The sequence below is a fragment of the Acanthisitta chloris genome, unplaced genomic scaffold (genome assembly GCF_000695815.1).
Source record: "Acanthisitta chloris isolate BGI_N310 unplaced genomic scaffold, ASM69581v1 scaffold13145, whole genome shotgun sequence".
Lineage (NCBI taxonomy): Eukaryota > Metazoa > Chordata > Aves > Passeriformes > Acanthisittidae > Acanthisitta > Acanthisitta chloris.
The window spans coordinates 12450-34166 of NW_008674403.1; the positions used below are offsets into that span (position 1 = coordinate 12450).

General features: G+C 38.7%; 1 protein-coding gene across 10 annotated transcripts in view; it reads left to right on the top strand.

Moving 5' to 3' along the window:
* Window positions 1-1038: 1038 nt before the first annotated feature.
* RBFOX1 (RNA binding protein, fox-1 homolog (C. elegans) 1) overlaps window positions 1039-21717 on the top strand; it is a 124603-nt gene continuing 103924 nt past the window's right edge. For all 10 annotated transcript variants that reach the window (XM_009075333.1, XM_009075332.1, XM_009075331.1 and 7 more), the window contains exon 1: window positions 1039-1280. In XM_009075333.1, coding sequence (XP_009073581.1) covers window positions 1071-1280 — 210 coding nt within the window. In that variant the 5' untranslated portion in view covers window positions 1039-1070. The remainder of the gene's footprint in view (window positions 1281-21717) is intronic.

The following is a 21717-nucleotide window of genomic DNA, read 5'->3' on the forward strand; positions in this document are numbered from 1 at the left end:
TATTAAATTTCTATTCAAATATGCATTTTCACATTGCTTTATATTTAGAGGGATAATTTTATTTTTTAAATGAGCTCATCCGAGGTTGGGATAGTCCCTGCACTAATGGCCTCTAATGCTGTCTCATGCAGCATCATGTTGTGTACATTTCTTCCTCTAGAGCTATTGCCTTTTGATATGAGGAAAGCATTTAGTCAGAAGTTTTCTAATTGATAAATTAATATGCTTGACTGTCCTTTGTTGTATCAAACAGAAAGATGGATCTCTCTATAAAGAGATGAGGATGTTTGTTTTTAATTTTATAGGCTTATTGTGATGTGGAAATGAAATATTATTGTCTTCAAATTTAAAACCTTTCGAGTTCTTAAATCTATTTCTTTTGACAGTCTCCAACACAGAATTTTCCTTTTATGTTAATTTAAGATTTTGAACTGATGCATTTTTAGATGGAAATGTTTAAGCTTTTGACTGGATCTCATTATTTTGGATTTGTGATACACAGTTGCTCAATAGAGAGTACTTCTGAGTATCTCAGAGCATTATTTCATCTGACTAGTTTCAGTGTACATTTGCATTAACAGTATGTGCCCAAATCCTGCTCTGTGTGTAGGTTGCATATATTCTGGAAAAGGTAAGTCAGACTGAATCACACACCATGGGCTAAACTTTATCCGAGCTCTGTACTGGCAGTTGTGCTCAGTAGCTTTTGGAATAAACCAGCTTGGTCTCTCTTCCTTGTCTGAGTTGAGGTGTTAGTTCAGGCAGATTTCATTCACCTTTCTCCATCAAAGAGCAGTCTACAATTATCCAGTGAACAGCAGATTTGTTTCTGTAATTATGATAATATTTAATAGGGTTAGCAAAATGCATTTAATTCATATAAGAACTGTTCTCAAGAAACAAGCACTGTGCCCTTTGCAGGCCAACAATCTCAGCAGAACGCGGGTGTCACTTTCTGCGTTACGTGTGCAGGACCTTTGCTTATTTTATCTCACGCCACGTTTCTTCTTCCTCTGTCTTCCCTTTGATTTTTACAGGGTAATCAGGAAGCTACAGCACCTCCTGACACAATGGCACAGCCTTATGCCTCAGCCCAGTTTGCTCCTCCTCAGAATGGTATCCCTGCAGAATACACAGCCCCACATCCGCATCCAGCTCCAGACTACACAGGCCAAACCACTGTTCCAGAGCACACGTTAAACATGTACCCTCCTGCTCAGACACACTCTGAACAGAGTGCAGCTGACACAAATGCACAAACTGTCTCCGGCACAGCCACAGTAAGTCAAGGTTACAGTTCTTTCTAAAGCAGCATGTTTCAAGTTACTTGTGTATTTATCAATAACATTTACTCTGATGTTATGCTTACTGGTGTTGCACTTCATTTGTGTTAGGATGAATCACCATGTTAAAGTTGAAAGTCTGTCAAAGTTTATTGTTGAACTTGGAGGATTTATTTTCACTGGTTTTGGAGCTTCTTAGTAAGTGTGGGAGCTTTGTAGAATCTGTGGTTTCCTTCTCAACAGTATCAGACAAAATGATTAATGGCCATCCCATGAATCATCTCATAAAGTTTAATTAAGTCCAATATAGCAAAACATTGTAAATGAGTGTTTGTAAGCCTTCATTTCAGGGGAAGAAGAAGCAACCAAAAGAACCCTAACCAGATTCATTTGGTTATTTTTAATGACCTCTGTGGTTTTGACACTTACGAGTTGTTTTTAATGAAAGTGTTCATTGAACGATGCTGCACCAAAATTACTGCGTGAATGAGTATTGTGAAGAGCTTGTCTGTAATACTGTGCTTTCTAGAGAGCTTGTTTGTGCAGCCATTACCCAAGTTGTGTGTGGATCTCTGCTCAACAGAGCAGAAATGATAGACTTTCCTTCTATTTGATTTATACATAAAGTTCTGAAGAGTCATGAATAATGCAAGAGACTCCTTGGATGGCTCTACCTTGTAATTTAAGTCACAAATTTCACACATTGATAGTTTAGTGCTTCTGTCTTAATTCTGGAGTGGGACCTAATATATCCAGTGCCAACAACTGGCAGATTTCTGAGCCATCAACCACCTGCATTACATGTGCAGGATGGAGCATGGAACAGGCAGCACACTGCAGTTTGAACATGTGCTTGAAACATCTCTACTAACTGTCCTCATCCTCTCCTCAGCGATGCTCCATGCGTCATCTTACCTCCCCTTCTTCCCCTGACATATATCCAGCCTAAAAGGTTTCATGCATTAGGCAAGAGGAAAGGGAAAACACATTCCCTGAAATGAGTTGTTCTGAAAATTTATGTTTATTGCCATGCCACTAGTTTCTTTATGTGGGTATGAACAAGAAAGGAAAGCAATAGGAAAAGCACTGAAGAATATTCTTTGCTACTATCATGGAGATCTCCTTGTGAATTAATTACACAGTTTTGTGGTTTATGCACTAAAATGTTTGTCCTTTTATTTTTGACTTGATAACTCTTTATTGCCTTGCTTGGCCCTTTGCTCTAGTAGTGTAAGGAAGTTTAAGTTCCCGAGCATCCTATTTTCTTATATCTCACAGTATTCTTTGCAGTTCTGAAGTGTCCCCTCTTACCCATCTCTGCTAAGCTGAATTCCTGGTTCTTTCCTGCTTTTAAAATTTGCTTCCATAATCATTTTTGATTGTTGTCAAACAATGCCACTGTCATTGATTTAGAGCAGGAATCCTAAACTGAATAAATACTCCAGGAGAGATTGGATATTGACTAAAAATAAAGTCTTTCTGACTGTCCCTATCTCATCCTTTTTATATTCTACATTTTTTCGAGCACTTTTGACCACTGCTGCACCCTGAGCAGTGATGCCTAGCTCAGCCTTTTTGTGTTTTGAAACTGTTGGTGTGTTTGTTGTTCTGAAGTAAAATACTGTTAGTGCTAAAATCAATGGTAAAACACCTGTCGATGGGAGTGGGACAGGAGCTCATTCCTCATCATTTATTGCATTCAATTGATTGTGTTTCCTCACCCCGTTTTGATTTTTCAGTTTGAAGAAGTGTCAGTCTCTTTATCAGAGGTGTCAGGGGTGGTTTTCCCAACGTTTTCCATGGCAAAGGCTGGTGAAAAGATGTAGTTTGGATCTTCTTCAATTGCTCAATTCAATCCCTGCTGTAGCAAATCCAGTGATTCCCTGCAAAGTTTCCTGCTTCTGATATGCTAATAGGCTTTATTGTTATTTGGTTTTGTGTCCTTTGCTGTCTCTCCTTTGCTATTTACTTTTTGCCTTCCTAATACCCAACTGTATTCTGCCTGTCAGACACCTTTTCCCTCCTGGTTCCCCTTGGAGTGAATTTACATGCTCTGAAGTGTAACATTTCAATTCCACTTTCCTGTTGTATTTGGGGAATATGATGTAGTTTGCTCTTTTTATTATGGATCCTTTTCTTGCATTCCTGTTTCCCTTCGTACAGAGGAATGGACAGAACATTTTGAAGCAGCTCCTGTGCTTTTATAAAGAATTAGGTTTCCTTACTTTTGACTTTAGAGTATATTTGAGGAAGTTTTAGTTTGATTTGATTTTTGAAAGGATATTTTTCTCTATACTGGAATGTTGTATTGGAAGATGTGGATGCTCTCCCTCCCTGGAGAATAGTGCATTGAAAAGTCTGTGTATCTCTGTGGAGCTGCACTGACATGTAACATGTTGCTCACCAGTTAGTTTTACAAATTTACAGTCAAATACTGTTTGCCCAATTTAATTATGGGTACCTAGATTTAAACTGTGTTATGCTGGGTCTCATTAGCACCACACTTAGCACTCTGTGGAGTCATTATAAATAGGTACATGCAGGTAGATTCCAGGCTGATTTGACATGGCCTTTGTAATATTATGAGGGTCCAGCTGTGTATATCTCTCTGTAGATTTAATAATATAAGTTTTTATTATGAAATAAAGCTTCCATAGCACTGTGTCAACATTGTAACTCCATGTCATCTTTATTGTTGAAGGAGAAAAAAAACCACTAAAAATGGATCCTAAAGTTTTGAAAGGTGCACCTAAAAAACTGCAGGGCAATTATCTAATTTGCAGAACTGCTACCAAAAGTGTTAACCTCCTCCATGAAGGACTGACTCTCTACTGAGGTGTGAAATATCCCTGGCTTTGTGTCCCAGTTTCTTTTGTTGTGTCTGAAAGAATCATACACCAAAGCTAGAACTCACATTGGGTCTAGCACAACCTAAACCCCAGTAAAGATATGAATAATAAAAATTAAAATGTTCTATGCAATTTCTCTTGCATCCTTAACAACACAGGGTGTGATCCCAGCCCAGCTGGAATCCCTGCCAATATCCCCATTGCTGCAAATTGAACAAGATGCCAATCATGAGTTTTATTACAGGTTTGCAATTCTGTGCACAATGTTCTTGTAATTGATGTTCAAAAGTACTTCACGTACTCTTGTACATGCCCTGGTGCTTCCAAAATACACTTCTAAAAAGTGAATTTTCAAGTGAAGTGTTTGAATCTATTATTTTGTTAAAATAGTGTAACTCAGTATTCTGTTAGGGTAAGTATTGGAAACAGGAGGTGCTTAGATTGTATGTCTAGGGATTGCTAACTTGGTGTTTTGATGCTGTGATACAGGAGAAAAAATACAGGATGAAAACAGGATGATTTAGCTGAAATAATATCAAATCACCTGTAGGTAATAAAATATTGTCAAAAGTTACTTGGAGTCTTGTCTGAACAATATGGTTTTCGTCTTTTTGGATCCATATGCTAGTTTAAATTTCAGCAAGGAAGAAATGCATCTGAGTGTGTGCATAATCCATGCTCATCCAGCAATGGGTTATTTCATGGCATCAAATGTGCTATTAGGCATGAAAAAAAATAGTTTCTGAGGAATACAGTGAGTGCAGGTAGCTCAGGGGCAGCTGCAGTGTAAGCTCTGGGCGAGACAAGGGCTTAACCTGAAAAAGAGGCCACGAACTGCCAACCCTTTGCACAAGAAAAGGCACAGGGACCTGTGGCCCAGCCAGGTGACACACAGAGAGACACAGCAGGAGTGGAGAACTGCAGACTTGGGGTGCTCAGACTGTGAGGGGATAAAAGCCCAGAGTGTTCTTGGTTCAGGGTCTCTCCTCAGAGGCACCAGCTCAGGCTGTTGTTCTGTTATTTAGCTATTGCACCAAGATTAAATTGTTTTAAGGATTGAGACTCCTGAGACTCTCCTAAGGGAAACCTGGGGTTAAGCTGGTAAGGAAACCTGGTGTGAGTGTGAGATGTGTGTGGCTGCCAAGGGGCTTCAGTGCCAGTTGAGGTGGTGTGAGAGTGATTGCCAGAGAGGCTCCTGCATGGTCAGACAGGGAAGTTTCCTTATAAGAGACTTAAATTGCTTCCTTGAAGAAGGATCAATGATGTGTGTTACAAAGTTAGGGTAAAAGTAACACGTCTAATGATTTTGCAGAATGGTTTTGTGTGTTGTATATTTTCAAGGAGTTTTAAGTAAGACATTTGATCATTTTATGAAAGATGAAACCACCTCTTACCCATGTACATAAATAGATGCAAATCTATTGTGCATAAATAGTTCTGAGAGTGAAACTTGTTCAGTTTTTGCCTGTGGTTTTTCACACCCAAGTTTTGTTGATGTCAGCAGATGTGTATGTAAATACAAAGGGCATTAGCTGGGCATGTGTAAGGGAGCCAGGGAATAGTAAAGTAAATATTGTTTCTCTAATGTTTCCTGTTCTATGTGTAATATACTAGTAATGGAAATCAATGTCATGGTGTGGTTAAAACTGAGTTTGTAATAATGCTGTGCATTTTCTGTATGTGTGTATATGAAAAATGTGCTGCTCTAAACTGAATTCTGTTATTGCATTGGAGAAAACTTGAGGTGATTGTGCAGCCTGTCTGCCTTGGGTTGAGACTTCAGCAGGTTTCAGCAGGTGGAAAGCATTGCATAGTTGTGTGCTTGGATAGGAGCTGGTGAGGGAAAAGGCAGTTAACCTGGAGGACTGTTGGGATCAGTGCACAGTGCTTTTCTCTCTGAGGTGGTTCTGAGTCAGTACCAGTGTGGCATTAAGGGGTGCAGTGCTGTTCAAGTCCTGCAGAAGATGTGTAGTACAGAGGTATGGGTTGTCTGTCTCTGGGAAGGTGATGAGGTGTTTTTCACATCACTTTGCTGTTAGAACTAGATTTCAGCTTGGTTGCTACCAGAATCCCTCCTGTGCCATGCACTGAACCCCATAGCCTTCTGTATGAAAATAATTGATATATTCAATGCTAGATGTCTGTTGCTCCAGCTGCCCTGCTTTACCTTGAGGTGTTGTGTATTCTTTGAGATCTAATGGGCAGTAAGTTTGGTGTTTTCTTTTCTTGGTGTTATTTTGTCCAGCTTTGTGCATGCAGTCATGTTGTAGAGGTCATGTCTTCATCTAAGGATTTGGGAAGGCTTAGTGATGCTCTGGACTGCAAAATTATTTGCCATGTTAACATGGTTGTTTTGGCAAGTGAAACACACACAGTGTTTGGTTGGAGTTTTTTTGGGCTACCAATTTTTCTGGGCTTTTTAATCTGGATCAAAAAGCTGAAAGCATTTAGAGTGAAGTGGTTTTAGTGCATTTTCTAAACCTGCAGGTGAGTAGATTATTACTGCACTTTTCTGCAGCATATTTCTGGATTTTATTAGCTCCTTTTCCTGCTCTGTTCTTGATGCAAGTTATTGATATAAGTGATTTTTTTCCCCCACTTTCTTTCTTTTCCCCCTTAGTTATCTCTTCTTTGCCTCCTACTATTTTATTCATGGCATGTCCATCTCCTCAGGGTGTGGATACATTAACTATTTTATGAAATTCTCTTCCATTTTAAGTAGTGGCTACATCCTACTTGGTTTCCACGCATCCATCAGCTGTCCTTACAGCAGTGTGTCACTGAAGTGGAGATCTTTAAAACTAAGTTGTCTGTAATTTGCTGGCTCACCGTGTAACTGCAGTTGTGCTTGTTAGCCCTGAGGTAAATGTCTTTGAAGTCCAACATGCCAAGTGTCTGCATCGTGGGTGGGACACTTCTCAGTGCTGCTGAACTCAGTTGGTGTTATCCTGGTCTCTGAATGCTCTGCTCTTGCCTGATAGGTTTTCATAGTGCACCTGGAATGTGGTTCCTGGAAGTACCTCCTGTGGCTTGAGAAGAAGTCGTTTGCCTCTCTCCATAGTTCTGCCTGGCAAGCATGGGGAGCAGAGTTTCAGGGCAGATACCCACACCAGGCATTTCTCTAAATAGTGGCACTCAGTGTTCTGTGCTCCCTCTGCAAAGGAACTAGGAACTTTTCATCAGGAAGCAGCTGTCTTCCAAGTCAGATTTCCCCATGGGTATTTTTATTCCCAACTGGTATCAATGACCCAGTTTTTATTCTATTTCCATTCCATATTTTTGTCTATAGATGTTTGCCACCAGTATGCTAGATAGTTGATAATGCTTTGACAACTCTTACAGCAGTGTTTATTCATCTAAATCATACCCTGCTGGTGCAGGCTATTGTATCAGCATGATGTGCTATTTCATTTATACTACCTATTATATTTGGTCCCAACTGCTACTTGAAGAAAATATTTCAAGGAGCTTATTTCAAGACCCTGAGTGCTTCAGAGCTGCAGAAGCAAGGAACCTGGTCCAGCTCCTACTCTATAGTGGAGAGATCAAAACTGACATCCCAAATAGATAACATAATGCTGTGCTGGTGTGGTGAGGCACAGTAATGACTTGTGATCATAGACATTATTGCTTCTAAGAGGTTTCCTTGCTGAGAACTCTGCGTGTCAACTTTGTAACTCTGCCCCACGTGTGTTCCTTTGCTTATGCTAAGCAATAGCAGGAACATATTGCTCACTTCAGCCGCTGTGTGTGCCAGTGATGCTCCAAAATAGATTCTCCTCAAGGATACACAGAGCCTTAAAGTGACTGTTTTCTGTGATGCTGTTTATAAAGCGCCTGTTTGTATACGGAGTTGTTTTGCCTGGTGAGAAGATAGCCACCCTGTTTTCCCTGTGTTGCTGAGTTAACTCGGGCTTTGTGGCTCTGGGAGTGGGTGTGTGGTGTGAGGAGAGCAGCTGTTACCCTGCCAGCTAACTGCAGAGCACTGTGTCTGGGCTTCTTCTGCAGCTGATCTTTGTGGTTTAGGTATCACCTCAGCTTCTCTTTCCTTCTGATTCTCACAGCAAGAAGGGATTGCTAATGTGATATTGAAGCAGAAGGCAGAAAAATGGTTATTCTGGGGTTTTCTTTGGGATATTGTGATTTTTAACTTCCTTTCCTGATTTTTGAGTGCTTGAAATTGGTAAAGTGATACAGCTGAAGCTCCTCCCCAAAACCAAAACCACCAACTAAGGATATAGGGAGGAATTATGCTCTGTCATCTTTAGTCATGTTTGCTCAAATAAATTAGCTGAATGCCATTGATTACCCTTCTGAATGTTCACTGCGAGACAGACTAACTGTTTTTAGATGACTTCAGCAGGTAGTTCCAGCCAACTCTAAGACAGATTTGAAGCACAAAACATTGCATAGGTCTTTTCAATCACGTTGTCAACCAGAGAAATAATCATATTACTCCAACTTGAAGAGTTTCTTCTAGAAGGCATTACCAATCAATTTCTGATCTGCCAAGTTTAATTGACCAATTAAACAATTTAAGATTTTCTTCCTGCTTGTCCCTGAAAGAGCCAAGCCAATATTGGTTTTTTGAGCTTTCTTGTACTTTGTACTGTCTCTTGGGCTCTTTACTTCTCCATAGCAATTCTTTTACGTGTTACATTATTGACTTTTTCTTCTTTCTGTGCAGGCTAAGTAGCCATAGCATCCAAATGCTTTGGCTGTGCTTTGGGTTCTGATGTATGGAGAAAAACATTTGTTGCACATTTTGCTGAATACACTGGGCATAAATTTCAAAGGGAATCTTGGTATGATGACATAGGTAATTACAACTTAGTTTATATTTGACCTTCTGCATCTTTGCTCCACATGACAACATGGTAATTAAAATTGATCCTTATGGAGGGATTTTTTTTGGTGAAAATTAGCTCACATTTTCACTAAATGCACGAGTGGTTGTGCTAGGTTGGGTAAGACTAATGATGTTTTCCTTTCTCTTGTAATTGGCATGCAAATGATAGTTAATGGCTTGCAACTTTATCAGAAGTTGTCGATTCTTCCATTCACCAACTCTTTGTAATTGCAGTATAGACTTGTGCATTGCCTGGACCACCTTGTGCATCAGCACAAGATGCTTGTAACTTCGTGGTTAACCAGAAACATCCATGCTTGCAAGAAACCAGCTCTCTGTTAGAGATCAGAATGGTCAGGTACACAGGTAGATGAAAATCTGACAAGGTTTGGAGTTAGAAGGTATGAAGATCATTCAGATAGACCTCCTCTCTTCTTCCTTAAATCATAAGACTGAAGTTCTGTTCATGTGACAGTCTGTGCCTAGAGCTAAACTTACTCTCCTGCATGACTACTCGTGGGTCTCAGCTAAGGCTGGCTTAGTGGGTTATTACCCCCAACCCTGAAAATATTTTTTTAAATCCTGTTTGTACTCTCAAGTTTCCATTCCTCTCCCACACACCTCTCTCTTCAGCTTTCCCCCACACTCAGCTACCCACAGAATTGCTTTAATTAAACGTTACGTATGTGTGGGCTTGCTTACCACTTCTCCCTGCTTAATCTGTTCCTTTCTAGGGTCAGTGTGAAAGAGTGGCTAGATTCAAACCTTTAACTTTGCTGTCCATCAGTATTAGAAAGACAGTAACGAGGCATTCTGCTCTGTCTTGGCTTAAGCTGCAAGCAGGTGAATTCATGTGGAAGTCTGAAGCTGCTTTATGGTCTACCAGTGATGTGACAGGGTGAAATACACATTGCAGGCAGAAGTAGACAGAGGACAATTTTCTTATTCACTAGATATGCTTTCAGGAAAGGATTAGAAGTTCTTCTTTCCAGACTTGACTAGAAGAAGAATTAGACTGAGCTAATAGTCTAGCATGCACATCATGCTGTATTTGGGCTTTCTGTGATATGCAGAAAGAATTGGTTGGTCATTTTAAATTGTACAGATCTATACATTAAATGGGCATTAATTTTTTCATTAATTGTAGAAATTCCAGAAGAAGGGATACATTAAGAACCTGGTTTTGTTCTGTCTTGAATTAATCCTACATATAGATGGCAATTGCTGCCACTTGCTGGTTCTAGATGCTTTTTTATCTGATATCCCACGCACTTGTGTTGAAGTATCAGCATATAGATAAACTTCTCTACAGCTTCTTAAGAGAGGTCTCTTAGGCCTTCCACTATATTCTCTTTAAGGGGCTTTTGGCATTTGCTTTTCCAGCAGAGACTTCTTTAAATCTTACCCATTGAAGCAGGTGCCACTGCCACTGGTCTCTTCCCTCTCTGGGAAGTTGATGGAGAACATGAAACTCTCTCCATGGCCCAGAGGAACAGATTGTTTGCCACTGAGAACATCTCAAGCTTTACAAATGGACAGCAGACTCTGTAATAAGACTGGCAGTGCCTATCAACTTCCTTAGCCCTTCAACGTAAGAATGGAGGGTTTCTCTTGCTGTGTTTTTTTGGCTTTGGATTGTCATTCAAATATTTTTCTTTTATTCTGTGAATCATGAAAGGGGGGGAAAAAAGCAGCAGAATGCCTTCTGACTCAATCAGAAGAGCAAAGAGTGCTTACAATCAAGTCTTTTTTTATGCCTGTGGTTTGTTTTGTTGCTGTTATAAAAAGTGCGTCGAAAGATGTCAACTATTTAATTTCATAAGGCTGCACATAAGTTGCAGCTGTTCCAGAATAGTGTCTAAATATTTGATTTGAAACCAAGATATGTACCAACACTGCAGTACTGCAGCCCTGATCACCCAGCTAGCCAGAAAGATCTGAGGCTGTCTGTGCTCATTAGTGTTTGCAGATGAAGCTGCTCCAGTGTAGCTTCAGTCAAAAAAGATCTTGTGGGTTATAAGGGCATAATGTGGGAGATAAGATGTCTACAAAACTGAATGGAAGCTATATAAATTTATTATTTTCGAGTTACAGTAATGCTGGGACACCTAATTTTGCTTTTCATAAGGATGTGATGTATTTTTTAATATGCTCACGATACGAAAAATATTATTGCCGCGATTCTTTAAAGAGATTTATTGCCATATATGTTATAAATATATATCTTTATATACAGTAATAAAAATATAGTTATAAATATAGTTATAAAATGTCAATTTGTTTAAAATATTTGGAAGGATTAAACTTAAAGGTGAAATATATTAAAATAGAACTTGGGTGTTTTTTCAATTGCATCAAGGAAAAATTAAGTTTAGACCAGAGAAATTTGCTTTTAACTTGTGCATTTACTTGGAAAACGCAGCAGTTCTGTCACCTATTTGCTTTGAGTCCTTATTCTTTTGGTTTTAGGGGTATGGAAATACTTGGGTGGTGCTTAGAAATATAGTTTCTCGTGCTCTCATTCCCCTCCCTTTGTTTCCTTTCTTACATGGTTTTCAATTACAGTGTTGCCAAATTTAATGAAACAGATGCCAAGTTGCACCTCTAAATATTTGTATTTTCTTGTTCTCATACATAAGTTTTTGGGATTTTTTTTTCTTTGAAGAAAGTCTGGCAGGGACAGGTGGCAAACCTATCCCAACTTGGAGAAGCAGAAATAGTGGAGTTTTGTTTATATATGAGTGTCACTTTGGTCCTCTTTTTGATACAGAATGTCTTCTAGTTTTGACACTGTGTTTGGGAAAAAGTATTAGATGGTATTGAAAAGTAAAGGATATAAAAGAGAAAATAAAATCAGATTATAAAGTAGATTTTAAGCAAAGCTTTTATATTATAATCATCCCTCTTTAAGTGTTGTCCTTAAAATACATTGCAATTAGTGTAATAGGAGGAGTAAACATTTTTGTAAGGTAAACACGTAATAATTTCTAATGCATGACCATTGTTTGATACTCATGAATGGGTTATATTCTGTCCCAGTAAGTTTGCATCACAGTACACAGTAGTTTAGCTACACAGGAATATTTTAAACTCAGAGACAAGTCTTGCAAGCACTTGGAACTGAACAGGTTGTGCACTGATGTTCCTAGTAATTGGGTAGAACTGCTTATGGAGTTATTAGTTTGAGGGATAGATCCCTGCCTAGTGGGGTCCCAGTTTATGCAGAGCTGCTGGATTGGTGTGTTTGAATACAGGTGGCACTGAGCTTTGGAACACTGCAGGCTCCTCATTGTGCAGTTGCTGAAGTTCACATCCAGACTGGCAGGATCTGTACTTGTGAAACGGCTCACGCATGCAATAAAAGCACTTTCACACCAGCATAAAATGTTGCTATTGGCTTCTTCCCATCTCCAGCAAGCATTTCCAATTTTAGAATCTGCTCTCATTTCTGAGCTAGGCTCCCTCTTTGCTTTTTTTCCCCACTGAGTTGAAAGCATTGCACATCTATCCCTTTTATCTCTCTGTTCTCTCTCGAAAGAAACTTGCAGCCATTTCCCGTGTTACTTCTCTTTTTGCATGTACAGCAAAGTCAACTTTCCAAAGAATTTAATGTATTTTATAGACAAAACATATTCAATCCAGGGTACAAGGGTCTGAGTCACTGATTCTGCTCTGTGCTTTCTAAAGGAAAGAGCCTCTTTTTTATTGTTTTATTATTATTGTGCATAAAGAGATACTACTTTAACACAGGTGTGAGCTTTCATTTTTTTCTTGTGATTTTTTTTTGCCTTTTCCAAATGCATAATTTTAGGACAACAAATTACTACATATCAAGCTCCCATGTGTCCACCTTAGGCCAATGCATCTAATTTTTCCTCTGTTGAAATTTTATCCAGTTGCAGTTTGAGGTTTTTTCAAAGTTCAGTTTCCCAAATAGACTATTGCATGCCTAGAAATATAACATATACTGAGTGTGTGCTAGATGATAACAATTATGATGATAATAACTATGTTAATAACTCTAACTATGCCAGTGTAGCCAGTCTTGTCTGTATGAAAAATCAGTCATTTGCTATGTCACATTGCTGTGAGACATGGGTCAGCCCTCGCAGCCACATATGCCCTGACCATCCACTATATAAAATTGCTTTTTACTGTCATCAGCTCTTTAATATCTCTGCAATCTTTTCAGGTAGCAAGCTGAATCTCGTCTCAGTATTTCCAGTTTCACTAACCTAAACACTCGTAATATATTGCCCCACATTTGAGTAGCTTTCTAATTAATTGAATTATTGATTTGACATATTTCAGATACTGATGGTTCAGAGCTGCTAAGTTTAGAAGCAGCCAGCTAGCATAATTTAGGTGCCTGATACTTTTTAGTTTGATTGGACTTAGTGTGCCCTATGCTTCAAGCCTTTTGCCTTCAGTAGGAAGAAAAGAGACTTCATAATGCTGAATATTCAAGTTTTGTATTTTCATTTATTGATTTTCTTCCATGAAGAATGGTGCTTTGCTTTATTGTAAGTAAAAATGATGTTTTGGTTCAGCATAGAGTTACTTGTTAGCAGGAAGTTACTCTCACAGCAAGGTGCAGCATCATTATTCTACAGCTGTAAGACTAATCATTTGAGTTTAGGCTAGAACTGAATCTGGTTTACAGTTCATGTTTAATGAGCATTGCAAACATACTCCCTTCTTTTCTGGAAAGCTGTGTGCCTTCAGGTGTGTGTTCTTGCTGCTGGGAGTAAAAAGAGGGGAAGGAAACTGGCTGGTATTAAGTTTGTCCAGGTTTGTTGCCCCTCCAATAAACTGTGCATTTGCTACAAGGGATTGTTCTTGCACATACTCCTCAGTTAAAGAAATGGGAATTAACTAGTAAATCCCTGAGATGTAGTTGAAAGCAGTAATCATTTGAGGGTGCTTTGTGACACCTTGCCCTACTGATGAAATGCAGCAGCCAAGTGTGGTACTTGCTCAGCAGTTTTCAGGAAGAGTAGATATTTCATGCCAAAAGCTATTTACATTTTTTGCAATTGGGCTTTTTGGTAATTTGAATAGTGCCCAGGTGATAAATTTGTTGCTCTCCCATTTGCTAAAATACCTTTGCACCTTGACCTTCTTCTGCTAAGGCTTGTGAAGATAATATCCTAGTGCATGTGTAGGCCAATTTTAGTAAGAGCTTTGAGTGCGATGAGGGCTTGAAGAAGTTTTTTAACTTTGTCTGCTTCAATCTTATCTCTGCAGTCACAAATTCACTGTCCACTCTCTGGTATGGCAAAGGTGGGAAATACACCAAATCCCTGAGGCTGAAGTTAATGCTGCAGGAATAGAACACAGGGGTTCAGTGCTGCCCTGTACGAGCTTGTTGGTGCTGATGAATTGCCTTGTCACAGAGATGTAACCAATGTTATGAAATCTTACTGTGGTTTTGCTCCTCATACAGATGTCACAGTGACTGAAGGAGGATGTATGACAAGCTGTGTTACTGCCTTAGGACCAGAATGTGTGTCTGCTTTGGTGCAGCTGAGGGACTGAGGGGTTTATATTGCTTGTCAGAGCACGAGGCATCGGGGCATTACAGGCCTGCTCTGATCTGGGTTTGGATGCAAGGCAAACACTTCTTTGTTTCCTCTAAAATTTCTGACATATTTCCAGGTGATGATTCCTTATATGGGGGAAATTGAATTGCATTTCCTGCCACTCTGATGGGGTAGCACAAAACAGTTTGAGGTAGAGAGCTGACAAGCTTGTGACCTCAAATGGCAAAGGTGTTTCTTTATATTCAAGAGTTCCTTATTATTGGGAGTGGGCTATAAGACTGAGATATTTCTGAATGTGTTGCTACTGATCTAATCTAGTGTGATTATTTCTTTCTTGTTGAGTGTAGAGGATGATCCCCTCCAAGCATCTCATGAAAAGATTTATTTCATCCTTGTGACCGTTTTGTGAGATTTTGCTGAATTACAATGATTGGTTTTTTCTGCTTCTGTAGAGGAAGAACTAGGGTACAAGTAGTTTAAATAACCTGCCAGAGGCAAATCTGTGACAAAATAGATTGCAGAAGCTCGCTGTCCTGAGCCCAAGTGTCTAGACTGAGAGATAGTCTTTTTTCCCATAACAACAGAATGCTATTGCTGAATTTCATTTTGAACTGATGCTTTTGGAGCATTGAGCGTTGAATATATCACAGTCTGAGCCTGATTTGTGTGAATGTTATGTTTCAGGTGTATGAATAAGAAAAAAAATGTTGGCAATGTTACTTAGGAAATTTATATTATTTTTTTTTTAAAGGCAAAACTCTGCAGCTTGATTTAACTTTCAGCCATACCATGCAGACAATGTGAAGTTAACATCTCTTCATTCACCCACACCCCCACCTTGGGATATGTGATGAGACGATACCACACACAATGACAAGATGCATCTGCTTCTTTGCTTTGGCATAGTTTCCAGCTCTTTTCCACAGAGGAATGGGATGGAAGAGTCAAAGATGGGGCATAAAATGGTGCAAGGAACATGACTGCTGCCAGAATCATGGCTAAGACCAAGTGGCAACAGTCTAAAACTCCCTGTAGCATACCAAATACAAACCCTTTTTCTATTTAGCTTTACAAATACAGGGACCTGGGGCTGTCAAGAGAGAGGGAGACTGCAACTGGCCTTTGACTTATTGGGTTGCTGAGTTTAAAACCTACACTGCAAAGCCTGAGAAACCTGCAAGAAGGGTGGCAGGAGATCATAATACGGACCAGGAACATGACTGGGAGGGAAACTGATTGGCAACATCTCGTTAGAGAAGGGCACTTCAGCAACTCCTTAATCTATTCCATCTGTAGCAAAGTTATTTATGGTTGGGGTTTATTTCTTCTTTTTTCCCTGCAATAAATGCAGCAGACAAGGCCAATAGTAATCTCTATCTAGAATTACCAGCAAGCAGAAATCCCTCTGGGGCTGAGACTGAATTCTTGTTCTTTCAACCATTGTCCCTGCATAAGTGTGCAGAAGGTGGTAACGGAACAGCAGAGACCCTTTTTCCCTTCCTGTGGCATTTCTTCCATATGGTCTTCCTTTCCTGTCCTTTTTTGTTTTGTTTTTTTTTTTTTCCCCTCTTTTTGCCATCACTCAGGTGTCTGTGGATAGGAGGATACTGCCTTACCCTGTCAGACACACCTGATCTAGCACTCTCTAGCAGACACACACCAGGTTTGGACAGGCACTGTTTCTCTTAGTTGGTGTTAGCCACAAATTTTCTAGGAATGTTTGTAAACTTACAATTTGGCCTTCCTCTTGGTAGGGTTCAATACCTCAGATTTCATCTTGAACTGCTGGGAAAAATATTTGCAACCAATACTGTATTTGTGCAATATTTGTACAACACCTTAATCAAGTACAGGGTTATTTTTCCTCAAATATGGCTCTAAATTTCTATATTTTATGGGGATTTTTTGTTAATTACCGAGCACATATAGGTGAAGAATCTAGGACTTCAGTACCTGCAGTGGTCCTGGTCCCAGATGTACTTGTGTGTGTTGTTTGGTTCTGACAAGCTGTTGAATATTACAGAAAGCATAACAGCTATATTGGCTGTGTCTTACAGATTCTTATTTTATTTGAGAATAAAATTCACATGGAAAGGTTTTCTTCCCACTGCCATGAGACCATATTTAAGGCACTTGGTAGTTTTGTGTCTAGTCATTTTCATGGATAGTGGGAAAGCAGTTTTACTTTACATTAATGTTTTTGCTAAAAATATGGACTGTAAACCAAAAGTGATTTTAAATTCAGGCAAAAAGAAATTATCAATGTTCCTAAAAAATGATAGCTAAAATACAGTGCTGCATATGAGCTTTCAGTTTGATAAATACTTACTTATGAGGTCATAAATACTTGAGGTACAAAAGGTTAATGTAGTGTGAAAGGCTGTAAAACACAGCGAGCAACCTGCTAGATCATAATGATGCATTAGTACCTTTCAGTAGGAATGCTGGTGGTTATAAAAATCTTGGGGTTGAATTTATTCTGTAATACAAGAATGTAAAGCCAGAGTATCTTCACTGTGTACTTTTACTTATCTTCTCATATTTATTTCTCTTTGTAAAAGCAAAAAAAAAAAAAAAAAATAAGAGGGGCTCTCATCTGTTCATAAATGCTCACTGACTGAAACTGATAAAAACCTCTTTTTGACTAATACAATTTTTCAAAAGCATGTCAGGTGGTGTCTGTGTGCTCAAAGGAAATAATAAAATAAAGTAATACTCAGTGATTTTTTTTGCCTTCTCTATATTAATAAGTTTCCATGAGATAAAGTAAGCAATAATGCATGAAGGAAACAGAAGTGGTATAAATTCTGTGAAGTTGTAATGTAAGTTACCATAGAGGGGAAAAAAATTAAGTGCTAAAATCACAAAGTGAGCATTTACTGAATGGTAAAATTGACTTGATCATAATAAATATAGTATTTCTCAGTCTTAGGAGTCCTTGGCAGTTTATAATTGTCTCCAATATGCTGATGCAGCTAATATTTCTCATTTAATATCTACCTCTGTGAAGTGTTAATTTTCATGCTTTGGTGATCATTGCTTTTTACTGAAGCAAATTACTTCATCTTACTCCTATATCAGAGCTTATGACAGATTAGGATAATTTTACTGTCATTAATCTTTGGAGTCCATTCCACTCTTTTCAGTGAAGTGCCATGTTTTGGCCAGGCTAAACTGAAGCACTTAATAAAATCTGGAATCAAATAGGCAAAACTTTACTTTGCAGGGTGTTGATACCTGCTTTCAGCTTTCTCTGCTCTCTGGTTGCAAAAGAAGTATTTTACTTTCAATTTATTCTCTCTGTGAAGTACACCTGTATCTGGAGGATATCCAATAGTTTTGAGGGATTAAACAAGAGAAATGGTGATGTGAAAATATTTGATTTAGACACATCCATCTTTTTTATTATTATTTTTGGGTGTTGAAAATCAACACATTCTGTTCTTATTAAGATAGGGTTTAAAAATTGATAGTGTTTGGATTGTGCAAATAGATCTTTAGGAAATCTCTGAAGATGATTATTTTTAGTTTAAGAGCATATTTAAATTTGCCAAGAACACTGTGAGCAGTTGCTGTGCTGACAGAATTAGCACAGAATACCTGTGAGAGACCAGACAGTGAAACATGTATCTTGCAAAAGCTCCATCGTTTCTCAAAGAAGCATATATTTCATGGCAAATGCTCATCTTGCAAAAGCTCCATCATTTCTCGAAGAAGCATATATTTCATGGCAAATGCTGAGATTTGTTTATTTTATTTTGAAACAATTGGTCAAGCTAGAAATCCAAATCACAAAGCCCTGTATATCAAGGTGTGGATATATGACTCATCTTGTCCAATGCTGCTTCGTATTACCAAATACAGGATACTGATCATTGCACACAAAAAAATATGATCTATTACCAACTTGTATATTAGGCTATGAGACTTTCTGTATCATACTTCTGGGCAGAAACTTTGTTTATTTTATTTGTTAGGATTTTTTTGCTATATTAACCTCAGAGCCTGCCTTACCTGCTGCCATCAGCCCCAACTACTCAGTCACTCTGATTGATTAGCTGTATATTGCAATAGGGGCCCTTTTTTTTAAAACTTTGAATTAAATATCCTCCTCATGCTACAGTAATCATGGATATTCTTAATAGAATTGCATGGTAGAACTTAATTAACCTTTTCTTCTTCCTTTTTATTTAAAGGGAATTTGAGAGAACTCAATGGCGTGGTTCCTCATTTAATGCATGCACCCTGCAATGCCTATTAGAGCCTCTTCACTTGAGCAAGTCAGGTGAGACAGAACTGCTCATCGTTAGCTCACAATTCATTTTCTCTCCATTGCAACGTTCACCTGACAATGGAATCAGGGAAGAGTCCTGAGTAGAGGCATTAATAAATATATATCCTTCATGAATTTAGATACCTCATCACTGTAGCCATTAAAACGTGGAGGGATGGTTATGCAAATAAGTGAAGGAATTTCAGATGGCACGTCCCATTTGTGAGCCTCAGTTCTTGAACTGCCTTTCTTTCATTTGGTAAATAGTAATTAAAACTGCTTGTGATACTTTTTTTTCTCTAGCTACTGAGTGGTCAGGGGATGAATTCTTTACTGAGATGGAAGTGAGCAGACAGTAAAGGTTATCATTTACAATTTTAGTTGTATTTCCAGAAGTCTTCCCAAGAGCATTTTGACATTATTTCCTTTAGAAACACAGGAAGAAGGGGAAGGTGTTACAGAAGTAGATGATACTAAATGTAAATGCAATTCAGACCATATTTCTGTAAGCTATTCTTTTATCTTTCCCCAAATGAAGTCTGTTTAAGTGTTCTCAGTTCATTATATTTCTAAATGAGTTTTACTCCCAATAGCTGTTAATTATTGCTGTAACTTCCTCTCCTATTAGTGTCTGAGTTCTACTCACACAAAGAAGATTCTTAGCTCATCCAGAATAAAATCTATTTTTATAGATTAAAAAAACCCTGTGATTTCCTCACATTCCTGGACATACTGTGTAGGCTTGATTGGCAAACTGATTGACCAAACCCTTTTTTCCTTAAAAAGTGGTAAATGCAGTCAGTGTATAAAGGGGAATGAAAATTCCATACCTAAAAAAAACCAACAAAGAAACATGAAATGATTTCTTTTGGGTATAGGTTAGATTACCAAATATTTTCAGTTACAGCATTGAAGCTAAACATAACTGTATGTTCCTAACTCACTAAAGAAACTAAAAACCTGATTGGCTGAGCTTTCATACAAGTGAGGGAGACAAGCTTAGGTTTAGGAGCAGTTTCACAAAAATAACTGAAGTATGTTTTCTTTGTTTTCTCTTTATTCCTGTTTAAGTCCACTAACCTGCATAGGTGGTTGACTGGGATTGGTGGGGCTTTCTTTGGTTGTAGAGGTTTGAGGTACAATGAGAAAAACAGGAAAATAATTCCTTAAGTTTGCTGAAAGACTGGCTTTGGGATCCCAGGCCCTTGCACTATTCCTACAGAAATTGGTGGCCTGCTAAGCTAATTCTTCATGGACATCTGGCAAAACTATCCTGTTGTCAGTTTTCCTTAAGTTATGTTGCTTTTTCCTTTCAATTGGCCAGTTCAAGGAATCAGGGGAGCATTGCAGCTTTCAACTACTAATGTGAGAAACAAAGTGTGTATAGACTTCAGTTGGGTTATGCAGGTTCAGGGTAAGTGCTGGAAGGGATACCAGAATGCAGAAAGGAATAAAACCCTTAAGAACTACCAAATGGTGTAATCATGATTGCCCCACCAATATTTGTCTATTTGCATACTATTACATGGGGTACTCGATGTATATGTCAAGAGAATGTGCAAGAACAATATGGGAATCTTAGATATCCAAGTGAGTTTTAACAGGAAAATAGTGTAACCAAGTAGAGCAATTCAGTGAGGAAAGTGATGGTGCTGGAATGACTTCCTGTAGCATATTAATCCTTCCTCTCTGAAGAGTGTCTTTGTTATTTGGGTTATGGCCATCAGCTGTTGGATGATGTAGAGCAGTGATGGGAAGAGGTGATGTGCTGGTAGTGTGTTTACATAATGCAATTCCAAGCAAAGGTGTGAATGTTTCCATTTCTCTGTGTCTGAGGCTTCCATTTCTCCATGTCTGAGAGCTTCTCTCTTTTGCACAGTCACAGAAAACAAGAATCTCTGTGCAGATGTGTTGTAAAGCCCAGAAAGTACCTGGGCACACTTGGTGCATCTGTAGTAATCTTGCGAGGTGATTGAAGGTTCCCAAGCCTATAGATTTTGACTACTTTTTAGTATTGTGAGGATTTTTTTAACAACTAAACTGATTTTTTTTCTCACTGTCTAGACTTAAATGCTGTTTGAAAAGTAACTCTAGATCTTGTCATTATTGTAGTATATTATTAAAGCATTGATGACATCAATTGGAAGCATTTTGTTCAGTTAATAAATTAGTTTTTCTCAGAGGTGATGTGACTTTAGAGACAATTCATGTTGTATTTTTCTTCGTATGCACCTGCAACAGATTTGTGAAGCAAGTCAGGTAAATCTGAGCAGCATTCTGGGTGCTGCCAGGCTGGAGAGGTACAAATGAAGAATAATCAAAAATAATCATTGAACTGGAGGGCATCAGTTTGGCCTGCAGAAACTTTATTGTTGATGGCAGGATTCAAAATAAAGCAATCTACTTATTGCAGTGGTATTGAATTAAAAACTAAAGCATATTGAGGAGCGTGAGCACCTCTGAGTCAGAAAAGGAGACCAAGTCTGTTATGTTAGAATGAAATGCAATTACACACATAATCTGCAGAGCACAAGAGCACTAATTGCTGTCAAGCAGGAAATTTTTGCCCAACCAAATGAAAATTTTCCCCACTCCCTTTTTAGATCTTCTTCCTTTGCATTTAGCTTCGGTATTAGGAAGAGATTTTTTACAGAGAGAGTGATCAGGCATTGGAATGTGCTGCCCAGGGAGGTGGTGGATTCACCCCAAGATGAGACTGGATGTGGCACTTAGTGCCATGGTCTAGTAACCACGGTAGGGTTGGACTCAGTCTTTGAAGTCTCTTCCAACCAGGTGGATTCTGTGTTGTTTCCTTGGGATATTCTGGCATCAGCCTTTGTGAATTGGTGCTTGTCAGGGCACTGCTAGGCCTTCCAGCCCCACTCAGCTTCCCCTGGGCTCTGCAGCTCAGCCCCAGCTC